Source organism: Littorina saxatilis, linkage group LG6 (genome assembly GCF_037325665.1).
Source record: "Littorina saxatilis isolate snail1 linkage group LG6, US_GU_Lsax_2.0, whole genome shotgun sequence".
NCBI classification, from domain to species: domain Eukaryota; kingdom Metazoa; phylum Mollusca; class Gastropoda; order Littorinimorpha; family Littorinidae; genus Littorina; species Littorina saxatilis.
Window position 1 is genome coordinate 18,399,697 of NC_090250.1, and position 13,911 is coordinate 18,413,607.

General features: G+C 42.1%; 1 protein-coding gene across 2 annotated transcripts in view; it reads right to left on the reverse strand.

The window, feature by feature from the left end:
* Positions 1 to 13,911, reverse strand: part of LOC138968662 (serine/arginine repetitive matrix protein 2-like) — a 38,814-nt gene that overhangs the window by 4,047 nt on the left and 20,856 nt on the right. Inside the window, exons 9-13 of one of the 2 annotated variants that reach the window (XM_070341255.1) lie at positions 11,715 to 11,759; positions 10,945 to 11,015; positions 10,246 to 10,357; positions 5,783 to 5,803; positions 727 to 838 (exon numbers count right to left, since the gene is read on the reverse strand). In XM_070341255.1, coding sequence (XP_070197356.1) covers positions 727 to 838; positions 5,783 to 5,803; positions 10,246 to 10,357; positions 10,945 to 11,015; positions 11,715 to 11,759 — 361 coding nt within the window. The remainder of the gene's footprint in view (positions 1 to 726; positions 839 to 5,782; positions 5,804 to 10,245; positions 10,358 to 10,944; positions 11,016 to 11,714; positions 11,760 to 13,911) is intronic. The other variant, XM_070341256.1, reaches the window with a different exon arrangement.

Below are 13,911 nucleotides of genomic sequence, written 5' to 3' on the forward strand. Positions count from 1 at the left end.
GGTTTTTTTCCAAGAAAAGAGATACAGTAGGAACCCCCTTTCCAAGACCTTCACAAAAATTCTGAGAAAATCACCTTTTAAAAGGAAGGGAGTCTTAAAAATAGACGTGACTTTACAGAGATTTGAACAAAAAAAGCTGGGAAGGCAAGGTCTGAAAGTGGAGAGTTCCGCTATATCCAAATGCAAAGGTTTCAAATTTTTTTTATTGTGAGGGTGGGGGTGGGGGTGGGGGGCAAAGAAAAATCAGTTTCGCTATGGGTCATCTGCCCCTCAGGAATCAGGGTGAAGGCTAAAATAATTGTGCCAAGCAGACCTGCCAACCCTTGTGAAGCCTCAAATGTAGCAATTTACATTTTGGGGGGATTTTCAGCGTAGCAAATGGTGTTTTAAGTGTAGTATTTTCAGACACATCCGCATTTATGCCATCTTGCACAAGAATAGACATTTTTAACAGTTTCATGACAATGGCAATGCAGGGGAAAAAAAGCCCATCAGAGAGTATCTGCAGTGCCACTTTTCAGTGCAGACAATGTTTTATGACCCATTGTGTGACCGCTACACGGAGTGGGAGGCAGAAACGAGTACCAGGACTCATAAAAAAGAGGGAACTGTTGCATGCTTGTGATTATTTGTAGAAATTGCTTTTAAGACATAGCAATTGGCAGCTCTGTCTACCCCTCAGGAATCACGGTGAAGGCTAACACAATTATGCTAATTAAGACGTACCTATGAGGACGTCCAGACGACGTGTGAGTGTCTGGTGATTGGTGCGCAAGTTGCCCAAGATCCCCTCTAGCCGAGGACACACCTTCTGGTGATACTGGATCAGCTTCACCGTCTGCAACGCCATCAAATGAAATAAAATAAAACATCAAACAAAACACACATCCCAGTCTGTATGCCAGCCATCAAACAAAACACACATCCCAGTCTGTATGCCAGCCATCAAACAAAACACACATCTCAGTCTGTATGCACAAATGTTACCTTTCAACATGCCATTACTTCTAGTGTAGGGATTGGCTTCGGTGTCGGTCGTCGGTCTTTTGCCATGTTAAATTCGGAAAAGACCGACACACATGGGTCTCAATCCATCAACTGACCGATAGACATGCAGCAGTCAGTCAGCTGGTCTTATTTTTGTCTGCTGTCTTGTTCTTTTCTCTCTTCCTCACTAATAATTGAAATAAATATGGTTATTGTGTCCTCAGACCTTTTATTCCTCTTCATGTAAGACCACCGGAAAATAAACAAGAAAATGAAGAAATGAATTGAATTTTCCTCTCATTTGTACATTGTAAACAACTTTCAGAAGTTTCTCCTCACTGCCGTAATGCACAATTGCGGCAGTCCTGTGGTAAAAGGAAAGGTTTGTTTCTTGACTGATTGGCTTGCAAAATGACTCAATGTCTCGACATGTATTTCTGTCTCTCTCGACTGTATACAGAGATAAGAACAGCCTCGCTTTCACCTAGATCCTGCCTAAAAACAATGTTCAGACCTCATGTTCAGACTCGGCGTAATGATTCTGAAAGGACTACTTTTTAGCGGTCAAGTTCAGTCGTCCGCATACTCGAAAGTGAAAAAAAGATGAAACGTTTTGCTACAGTATCGGAGGATGAACTGTCGAAGAAGAAAAAGAATCTCGTGCCAACCACTACGCAGAAGACCATCCGAGTTGTCCAGAAGAAGTTCTGAAACACGTCACGTTCCAAATCAAAAGATGACATTCTATTCTCTTACGTCACTATTCTTGGTTTACGATACCATTCGAGACCTTGAGGTGGAATGAGAGTGATTAGGTTTGTTGATTTTGCTCGGAGAAGTGGTCCGTGTTCAAGCAAGTTTCTTTCTTCTTTGAAAACAAAAACCCTAAGACCAGTGAATGTCGAGATATATATGTTAATTGGATCTGTGATCCAAACATGCCTTTTGGTCAATCTCGATGGCAGTTTATTCGTTTGGAACGTTTGTCAATGACAAGACAATACATTCACAAATATATCGACCCAACGGTCTTTGAAGTGCACAGACAAACAATTAATAACGAAAACGTATCTGGCTGATTTTTTCTTCCAGTTCCAACAACCTACCTTTCTTGTTTTTTTATTCTGAATTTTGGAACATTGGCAGTCTCTTTGTTTTTGGATTAATTTTATCTGGTCACTTAGATTTCCGAAAATCTCTGCAAACTTTCTTTCAGATATGTTGATGTTCTACAACTAACATGAATTAAACTTTTCAGACCGTGTTGAAAAGGAAGGGAAGCAACTGCGCAGTGACGGCTAATATTCAACGAAGATCGTAGTGAGCTGTTCACAGACCGGGCGATTCATCAATTTTAATCTTATCATTTAGGAATGGGTTACAAGGAAAAGGTAAACTCTTTGAATCAGTGTCAAAAGTACTGCATGCTTTAGGTCAGGAACACAACCATTAGTAGAAGCAAATGGGATCCAAGAAGCGCATGAAGAATAGGAACGAAGCTGAGCGTTACTTTTGCGGATGAGTGGGATTCCCTGTAGATGGAGTTCCTGTAGGAGGATTCCATGTATACATGGATCCCACATGGTGGAGTTTTTCAATAAAACTTGCAAACCATACTCGAATTTCTAAGAAATATAAACAAGAAGGGCAAAGCCCATACGACTCACATGCTTTACACATTTTTCCTACCAAAATACATGTGACCTTGACCCAAGGTCAAGGTCATCCAAGGTCATGCAACACAAAGCTGTTAATTCAAGACATAGGAAGTACAATGGTGCTTATTGGCTCTTTCTACCATGAGATATGGTCACTTTTAGTGGTTCACTACCTTATTTTGGTCACATTTCATAAGGGTCAAAGTGACCTTGACCTTGATCATATGTGCCCAAATGTGTCTCATGATGAAAGCATAACATGTGCCCCACATAATTTTTAAGTTTGAAACAGTTATCTTCCATAGTTCAGGGTCAAGGTCACTTCAAAATATGTATACAATCCAACTTTGAAGAGCTCCTGTGACCTTGACCTTGAAGCAAGGTAAACCAAACTGGTATCAAAAGATGGGGCTTACTTTGCCCTATATATCATATATAGGTGAGGTATTCAATCTCAAAAACTTCAGAGAAAATGGGAAAAATGTGAAAAATAGCTGTTTTTTAGGCAACATTTATGGCCCCTGCGACCTTGACCTTGAAGCAAGGTCAAGATGCTATGTATGTTTTTTGGGGCCTTGTCATCATACACCATCTTGCCAAATTTGGTACTGATAGACTGAATAGTGTCCAAGAAATATCCAACGTTAAAGTTTTCCGGACGGACGGACGGACGGACGACTCGGGTGAGTACATAGACTCACTTTTGCTACGCATGTGAGTCAAAAAAAGATACAAAAACATCAAATTCTACCGATGTCCCAAAGCATCACGTGACTTTCAGCGATATCAGCGTAACGCTACAGGAACTACACCCTGTGGTATTCCCTGTATACAGGGAATCCACCTACAGGAACTCCACCTACAGGGAATCCCACTCTTTTGGACGACCTAGACCCCATCAGCTTTACTTCCATTGGCAAGTGAAAATACTGTCAGAATTTCCCTCTGCTCTACACACACAGTGGCTACATCAATTACACTGGAAAACCTTTTTTTAAGTTGTTTATATCAATTCAGATTTTTTCAGAATTATCTATAGCTACTAATGAAAATGTGTACTACTCGCCGGTCCAGACTAATTTCTACTTGTCTTTCTAAATAGGAAAAGAAAAGAAAATGGAATTTCACAAACAAGTGATGGGTAAAACAGCACGGCTGTTGGCAGCAGGAGTAATGGAGAATGAAACCAAGCTACAAACATAAGCATACAGCTACAGCTTTATGATACAAGCATCTACAATCTTGATAAAGGCACAGTCTTTCCCGTGTGAACATTTCAGCTCATTGCGCCATCACAATGACGGCGCTAGTATTTTTTCAAACCGGTACTCAAACTTTCATAATGCAAACTGTCCAGAAAGAAACGGTCGGCTGGTCATTGGAACCAGTAAGAGTCCAACTTAGAGTACTGGTTTTTTTTGTTTTACCGGCAAAAAAACCCCGGTAGGTCTAAAAATCAACCGGTAGGTCATACCGGCAGCCAATTTAGTTACGGTATTTTCTTGTTTCAACCGGTACAATACCGGTAATTGCAGGTTAACGCCAATACTGTTGCGCCCATCATTATCACTGTAGTCTTACTGCACATGTTATCTATCCATGACAAATCCTTGTGTTGAACATAGAAATCGGGCTAATTTAGCCACATGCTGCATGGATTACCAAACTCTGAATACATTCAAAAACTTCTATATTTCATGTCCCTGCATTGAACATAGAAATCAGGCTAATTTAGCTAAAAGCTGAATGCATAAATTCAAAAAGGTCTGTATTCTATGTTCCTGGGTTGAACATAGAAATCAGGCTAATTTAGCTAAAGCTGAATGCATAAATTCAAACAGGTCTGTATTCTATGTTCCTGGGTTGAACAGGGAAATCGGGCTCATACGTTAACCCCAGCTGCATGCATTAGCAAACTAAATAAATTAAAACACGTCTATATTCAATGTCTGTGTGTTTTAACATGGAAATCAGGCTAATTAATTTAGACACAGATGCATGCATTACCAAACTAAATAAATTTAAACATGTCTGTATGATTCCATGTCCTTGTGTTTAACAGCGAAATCAGGCAATTAGCCATCGCTGCATGCATGACCAAACTCTGAATAAATTCAATCACTTCTGCGTTTCATGTCCCTGTGTTGAACATGGAAATCAGGCTAATTTGGCAACAACTGCATGCATTACCAAACTCTGAATAAATTCAATCACTTCTGCATTTCATGTCCCTGTGTTAAACATGGAAATCAGGCTAATTTGGCAACAACTGCATGCATTACCAAACTCTAAATCAATTCAATCACTGCTGCATTTCATGTCCCTGTGTTGAACATGGAAATCAGGCCGTTAGCCATCGCTGCATGCATTACTAAACTCTAAATAAATTCAATCACTTCTGCGTTTCATGTCCCTGTGTTGAACATGGAAATCAGGCTAATTTGGCAACAACTGCATGCATTACCAAACTCTAAATCAATTCAATCACTTCTGCATTTCATGTCCCTGTGTTGAACATGGAAATCAGGCCGTTAGCCATCGCTGCATGCATTACCAAACTCTAAATCAATTCAATCACTTCTGCATTTCATGTCCCTGTGTTGAACATGGAAATCAGGCTCATTTGGCAACAACTGCATGCATTACCAAACTCTAAATCAATTCAATCACTTCTGCATTTCATGTCCCTGTGTTGAACAGGGAAATCAGGCTAATTTAGCCACAGTTGCATGCATTACCAAACTAAAAAAATTCAAACACTTCTGTATTCCATGTCTGTGTGTTGAACAGGGAAATCAGGCTAATTTAGCCACAGCTGAATAAATTTAAACACTTCTGCATTTCATTTCCCCGTTTTTTAAATAATCAGCTGCATGTATTACCAAATTAAATTCAACCGCACCTGGAAAAAGGCTTGCCAATAAAGGAAAACGATACAACACACAAAGGAAAATACTCCACGAAGTGATAAAAAAAGAAAGTAACTGTCAATTGCAAAATACAAAGCAAATTATGTCAAAGCATCTGAGCAAAAGTTTAAACATTAATGAATAAATAGTTAAAAGAACTAGTTTAAGGAAGCTTCAAAAATGGCAAAAAAGCAAGAAAAAGCCAGAACAAATCCCACAGATACTTACTTCATGCAAAGTTTTTAAAGGCTATGGAAACAGCAACAAAACAGATTGGGTGAGCCTAACATGGATACCGACAGATCTCATCGTAAATAATTTTAGTCCCTCTAAAAACTGTCACCAACATCCACACGCTAAAACTAACAGAACACTGTGAGCAATACAACAATACCACATCCCCTATACGAGCAAGGTACGCTACAAATATCATTACCTGTACAAGTTTAGTCAATGTACACTATTGCAATTTACCTGAATATAATAACTACAGTGGAATCCCCTTTTCAGACCTTTAAACATCTGAGAAAATCAGGTCTTAAAAAGGAGGGAGTCTGAAAATGGGGGTTTGTTTGTTTGTTCGTTCATGGGCTGAAACGCCCACGGCTTTTACGTGTATGACCTATAACCCACCAAACTCTGACATGAATTACAGGATCTTTTCCGTGCGCACTTGGTCTTGTGCTTGCGTGTACACACGGGGGTGTTCGGACACCGAGGAGAGTCTGCACACAAAGTTGACTCTGAGAAATAAATCTCTCGCCGAACGTGGGGACCAACTCACGCTGACAGCGGCCAACTGGATACAAATCCAGCGCGCTACCGACGGAGCTACATCCCCGCCCCGAAAATGGGGGTAATTTTACAGAGGTTATGAAGAGAAAGTCTTAACAAGAAGGGCAAAGCCCATACGACTCACATGCTTGACCTCAAATAACTAAACCTAGCAATGACATCATACACTAAGAACTGCTTTACACATTTTTCCTACCAAAATACATGTGACCTTGACCCAAGGTCAAGGTCATCCAAGGTCATGCAACACAAAGCTGTTAATTCAAGACATAGGAAGTACAATGGTGCTTATTGGCCCTTTCTACCATGAGATATGGTCACTTTTAGTGGTTCACTACCTTATTTTGGTCACATTTCATAAGGGTCAAAGTGACCTTGACCTTGATCATATGTGACCAAATGTGTCTCATGATGAAAGCATAACATGTGCCCCACATAATTTTTAAGTTATCTTCCATAGTTCAGGGTCAAGGTCACTTCAAAATATGTATACAATCCAACTTTGAAGAGCTCCTGTGACCTTGACCTTGAAGCAAGGTAAACCAAACTGGTATCAAAAGATGGGGCTTACTTTGCCCTATATATCATATATAGGTGAGGTATTCAATCTCAAAAACTTCAGAGAAAATGGGGAAAATGTGAAAAATAGCTGTTTTTTAGACAACATTTATGGCCCCTGCGACCTTGACCTTGAAGCAAGGTCAAGATGCTATGTATGTTTTTTGGGGCCTTGTCATCATACACCATCTTGCCAAATTTGGTACTGATAGACTGAATAGTATCCAAGAAATATCCAACGTTAAAGTTTTCCGGACGGCCGGCCGGACGGACGGACGGACGGACGACTCGGGTGAGTACATAGACTCACTTTTGCTTCGCATGTGAGTCAAAAAGGAGGGGGTCTTAAAAGGGGGGTTCCACTGTATTGGGAACTTGGGTGAAAAACAAGGGACAAACACTAGCCCCTCCTGAGAAGTCTATCCTATCATGCAGTCTGTAATTTCTGTCCCTACAGCCAACTCACAACCAACTTTCAACCAACTTAAATTGGTTGGAAGTCGCTGAGACTAAATCGGCAAAAAGTTTGCTAGTAAATGGTCCCAACGATTTAGTCCGGTGATGAATTAAAGCCTCATCTTGCAAGCTTAATTTCCCTGACGATTTTAGGATACGCACACACACACACAGACAGACACACAATGTTGCATGGTCAGCCGAACAATTCTATGTACTGTTTCACATTTCATATGATACATTATGAAATCAGAGGGGGTCAACTTGTGGTGTTTGTGCCAAGGCAAAGCTGTGTAAAAACCCATGCAAGCTGTGTGTGATCATCCATGCACCTCTCCCTACATTCCCCGCCAACTATGGCTACACAAATGGACTAGCATGCAAATAATATATATGATCTGTTTTATATCATATTCGTTTTGTAAAATAATTCCTTAAATAAATAACATAAAAATGATCATTCGGCACTTTTCTCACATCTTAAATGCACAACATTGGCTTTAAAATATCATACTGGAACCCCCTTTCAAGACCCGAAAGAGCTCTGACATAGCAAAAAACTCAGCAAGTTTTCTATTTGCATCCACAGAAGCTAACAATACTCAAAACAAAAGAAATGCAACCAAAACAACAATCGATCAAATGAAAAAGAATGCACACAGATACAACACTATGTAAAACTGAACACAAAAGCACGGAGGTATGTGGGGGGAGGGGGGATTCTGACAGCCAACTGAACAGAATGAGCCAAGCCTGCATAAGAAAAATGCTTCTAAATTTGTCGACATCCCTAAAAGCACAGTTCTAAACTCCCAAGAAAACAAGTCCTGCTCACTCTCTCAGATCTGCTCAGGTGTTTACACGAGATCAGAAGACAATCCCTCCGCTTGGTCACACACAAAAATTCCACAGCCCGGGGGCTCTCTTTTGTTGGTTTGTTTGTTTGTTTGTTTGTTTGTTTGTTTGTTTAGCGCCCAGCCGACCACGAAGCGCCAAATCAGGGCGGTGCTGCTTTGACATATAACGTGCGCCACACACAAGACAGAAGTTGCAGCACAGGCTTCATGTCTCACCCAGTCACATTATTCTGACACCGGACCAACCAGTCCTAGCACTAACCCCATAATGCCAGACGCCAGGCGGAGCAGTCACTAGATTGCCAATTTTAAAGTCTTAGGTATGACCCGGCCGGGGTTCGAACCCACGACCTCCCGATCACGGTGTGGACGCCTTACCACTAGGCCAACCGTGCCTCTCTTTGCAGCCGGGGATTTATTTTGGAAGTACAGTGGAACCTCCCTTTTAAGACCCTCCACCCCAAATTAAGACTCGCTCCCGTTTAAGACCCTGTTTTCTTGGACTTTCTGTTCATAAACCTCTGTGAAATGTACCCCCACTTTAAGACCTGATTTTCTCAGATTTTTTGATGTATTAAAATATGGGTTCCACTGTATTAATTTCCCAGATTAACACTGATGGCTTTCAAAAAATAAATCAATTACAACAACAACAACATAAATCCAACTCTGCAAAGAATGCAGCCATGCTAGTAATTTTGTTGTCTGTGCCCAGACAGAGAGATGGCTTTATCTATATATATATATACGACTTGCCTATATATATACAACTTGTGTCTGTCTGTGTGTGTGTGTGTGTGTGTGTGTTCGCGATGCACGGCCAAAGTTCTCGATGAATCTGCTTCAAATTTGGTGGGCATATTCAGGTAGACCCCGGACACAACCTGGTCGATGAGAATTTTCAACACGTGCTCTCAGCGCGCAGCGCTGAACCGATTTTGGTTTTTCTGTTCATCTTCCCAGATCCATTCTCAGTAACTCTTCCTTATCTTCTCCAGTGTTTTGCGTTTATCTCCCTTCCTTTGTGTGGCGTCAATCCATATTCCCGTTACTATTTTTAGAAGGTCACTGTCCACAACGCTCAATCCATATTCCCGTTACTATTTTTAGAAGGTTACTGTCCACAACGCTTTTATCCCGGAGATGCCGGGTATTACTCTTCCTTATCTTCTCCAGTGTTTTGCGCGTTTATCTCCCTTCCTTCGTGTGGCGTCAATCGCGTATGGTGCGCCACTCACCCGGCTAAGCCGGGTACCCGGCAAAGCCGGCGTACGGTGCGCCACTCACCCAGCAAAGCCAGGTACCCGGCTTCGGCTCTACTTCTTCCCGGCGAAGCCGGCTACCCGGCGAAGCGGGTATTCATCTAGTTCCATATATATATATATAAACTAGATGAATACCCGCTTCGCCAATACGGCTTCGCCGTGAAGAAGTCGAGCCGAATACCTGGCTGCGCCGGGGACCCGGCTTTGCCAGGTGTACGCCGGCACCGCACGAAGGAAGGGAGATAAACGCGCAAAACACTGGAGAAGAGTAAAAATAGTATAACGGGAATATGGATTGAGCGTTGTCGACAGTGACCTTCTAAAAATAGTAACGGGAATATGGATTGACGCCACACGAAGGAAGGAAGATAAACGCTGAAAACACTGGAGAAGATAAGGAAGAGTTACTGGGAATGGATCCAGAGAAAAACCAAAATCGGTTCAGCGCTGCGCGCTGAGAGCACGTGTTGAAATATCTCATCGACCAGGTTATGTCCGGGGTGTACCTGAATATGCCCACCAAATTTGAAACAGATCCATCGAGAACCTTGGGCGTGCATCGCGAACACACAGACACACACACAGACACAAGTCGTATATATATATAGATATATAAAAGCCTGGCAGTGGCAATTAAGATCCGAGAAGGCAAGTAGAACCGTTCACACAGGGAAGCAAGCACTGTGCCTTTAGAAAAGGCAAACAAGAAAGGCAGAGAAGAGGAAAGAAGAGCAAAGGAAAGAGCGCTAGGGCTAATGACCTTGGCCAGTGTTGTCTGCTGGGACAGGAACTTGGGCAGGTTGTTTGACACGTTCAGCACTTTGGTCAGCTCCCTGTAGCCAACGCCCAGGTTCGCTCGTCGCTTCTGTTCACTGCACGAAGACAAAGGAAACATTTGAATGCTAAGCATGATCGTCTTTACACCTGAAAAGGCTTGGCAATTGTGTGTGTGCTGCTGCATGCGTGTGTATTCACATACATAATGTTTTTCATTTAATGTCACACACACACACATGTACACCTTCATTTGCTCGCCACTTCTGTTCACTGCGAGCAGACAAGAAGGGAAACATTTGAATGCTAAGCATGATGGCCCTCGTATACACCTGAAAAAGCTTGGCATGTGTGTGCGTGGACATGTGTGTGTACATATTTAACGCCACACACGCAAACATGTATACCTGCATTTGCATGCATGTTTTTGAGAATTGTTGATGCTGAAGTTTGGGAAGGTCTTCCATGGGGTAGTGTCTCTCTCTTTCTCACTCACAAACAAACTCAAGCACACACACACACACAAACACCACATTAACACATACACTTCCCCCCGGTTTCTCTCACACACACACACACATTCACAGATACAGAAAAACACAGACAGACAGACAGACAGACAAACACACACACACACACACTCACACAGACAAATAACTGAGCACAGACACAGCGTGCGACTTACTTATCCCTGTGTATGGCCATGTTGCGACACTTCGTCTTCTGCTTCTTTTCAATGTCATAGTCAGGCTCAGTCTGTGAAGCAAAATAAATATTTTATGTACATTTAGAATCATTTATTACTGGTTTAGCTGCCAGGCCATGGAAAAAGCAAACTAATCTAGAAACACGTCTTTAATTTGTCATTTGAAATCATTTTATGGTGACGAAATTCAAACATAATTGAGATGAAGGAATATACATGTACATGTTTATTCTCAAAAGCCGCCCCCCCCCCCCCCCTGCCCCCCCTCCCCCCGCCCCCCCTCACACACACACACAAATGTCTAAGTCTCGCACTACTGCAAATTCAGATCTCCTTTGATCATATAAACCCTCATTTGTTGATTAATCAAAATGTCCACACACAACTTAAATCCTACAGTTTCTGCATTGTATTTGTAATGCTTATAATTATTGTGTGAATCACCAGAACAGTCTGAACATTACGCTAGATAGATGACATAACAGTTGAAACTTTCAGAAAAAAAGAAAAACAACACCTACTACATAATACAATGCACATCAACAGTACATTCTAAAACAATTAAAACTTTTGAGTATATATATATATGTGGAACTTGCCCAAAGTTTGCTTTGTCTGTCAAGATATATAACAAGAGGCACCCCCTTCCCACCCCCCCCCCCCCCTCCATCCAACCTCTCCCTCCCACAATCCCTCTCTTGCCTGCATACAAAAGTATTACTGTTAGTGTTACAGTGATAAGCGCATACCACATCAGCAGGAGGAGGCGAATATGTACCAACATCTAGTTCCTCCTGAAACATATGGAATAAGGCGTAATAACATTATAATTTTAATAATATAAGTTGCAGGTTCCCCGACTGGTCCTAAAACAAAACCTAAACCCTGATAAAAACACCCAAAAAAGATCAAAAACTTCATTTGCAGAGTACAGAAAGGAAGCTACCCTTCTCCGACACCTAGGGGACACAAAGTCTACACACATAAGCTTGGTTCGATTCTGTCCGCTTAGAATCCGCACTAAACGCCAGTTCGTTGCTGTCGGCGGGGGTTCACGTCCCAGGTTCAGCGAGGGATTTATTTTCCAGGGTCAACTTTGTGCAGAATCTCTTTGGTGTCGGAACACCCCCGTTTGCATATGGGCACGATAAAGATCCCAAGCTTACAGTTACAGCTAAAGTCTCAGGTCTTGGAAAACACAAACCAGACCTGGGAACCCCTGTTTTGCATTTGGATTATTCTCAACCAAACTTGGTGTATTTTCAGAAAAATGAGCGTACTCCACACAACATTTGAACATCCATGATTCATACATGTTTCACACGCGTCCGTCGCACCATTAATTAAGTTTACCAATACATTTAAAACAAATGTTTCTTTCAATGTTTACTGACAAAAACTGTAATCATGTGTCAAAACACTGCATCGGCTTCGGGATGAGGTTGTGAAGAAAAGTAGTCTAGGAACTGTTCTCGTATTTTTTCCACTGACCGTGCTGCTCGTACAGTAGTCCCTTTCATTTCCGGCCCTTTCGTGGGCGTGAACCTGCCCGGAGCGGCCAGCTTTCCCATGACTAATGAGTTTTCCTTCTATAATTGACTCTTAATGGCCGTTAACCTGTCTGACGCGGTCAACGGTCACTGATTTTTGCCCTAAGGTGCCCCTCTTACTCGACAGGAGCGGCCACTTAACGGCCACTTGTCACTTTCGCGGGCGAGCGCCTGTGGTGTGTGTGTGTGTGTGTGTGTGTGTGGTGTGTGCACAGACGGCACAGCACGAGCAGACGACATGAATACTTACGCATGCGCAAACTGTAACTACAGACATGCGCATACATGTACATTTACGGCAGTCACTTCCGGATCGATCACAGCTGATGTGAGTTTGAAACACTTGTTTATCTGACACTCAAATACATATATAATAATCCAAACAACACACATAGAAACATACGAAACAATAGCTTAGCCAGGACGATCGAGTTAAACACGCAAATAATTAAGATGTATAACGAAAGCAAAACTAACAGAGACAATGAATCGGCGGCTCATGGATGATCGCTTTCTTTTCTTCATGAAAACTTGATCGTGTTTTGGGGTTTTTTTTGGAAGAGGAGGGGGCCTGTAATGGACGGCCACCTGATATTTGCGGTCACCTTTGCAATGACTAATGGGTGACCGGATATGGCAGGTACTACTGTATTCTAGATAATAATGCGTACAAAATACAGCGAAATCGTATGGGTTCCCAGGTCTGATAAACCCACGCAATCATCATCTCTCGCCGCAGTCTCTCAAAACTAAGGGAGCTTTCCAAAATGACCACTGACCAACAAAGCCGGCAGGCTAATCACTGAGCCAGGGCCGGCACACCCCTGTGTGATAAATCAATAAATCGGACTGTCGCTCTGGCAGCACACGCCCACTTCAATAGCGTAGGGACAGACGACTGCCAGAGACGTTGATGTTACCTGGAATGAACGAGGAGAAAGCCACAGAGCGTGCTTCCTCCCTTGGGTGGCCAGGTGTAAAACTAAGGTGTGGAACATAGACAATTAGATCTTGATTAAAATGTCAAAATGTCCAGGCTACAAATTGCATTAAAATTAATGGTCTGTCAGTGTTAGAAGATCTCCTACTCCCATCTCAAATCTATCAGACGGTCGAAAGGCCAGTGATCAGTACACTGCGTCAGATCAAAAATGTAATGTTGATCACATGGTCAGTCAGAAGACCTCCTACTCACATCTCAAAACTATCAGACGGTCAAAAGGACAGTGATCAGAAAGATGCGTCAGATCAAAAAAGAATGTTGGCATCATTCAGAGAGTACACAAGGTGACAATGATTGGTTATCAATATCAATTTTGTTTATCATCTCTTCAGCATTCCTGTCAATGCTATCCGAGACCGATGCAAGTTTGTTTCCTTTTTCAGTTCACATGGT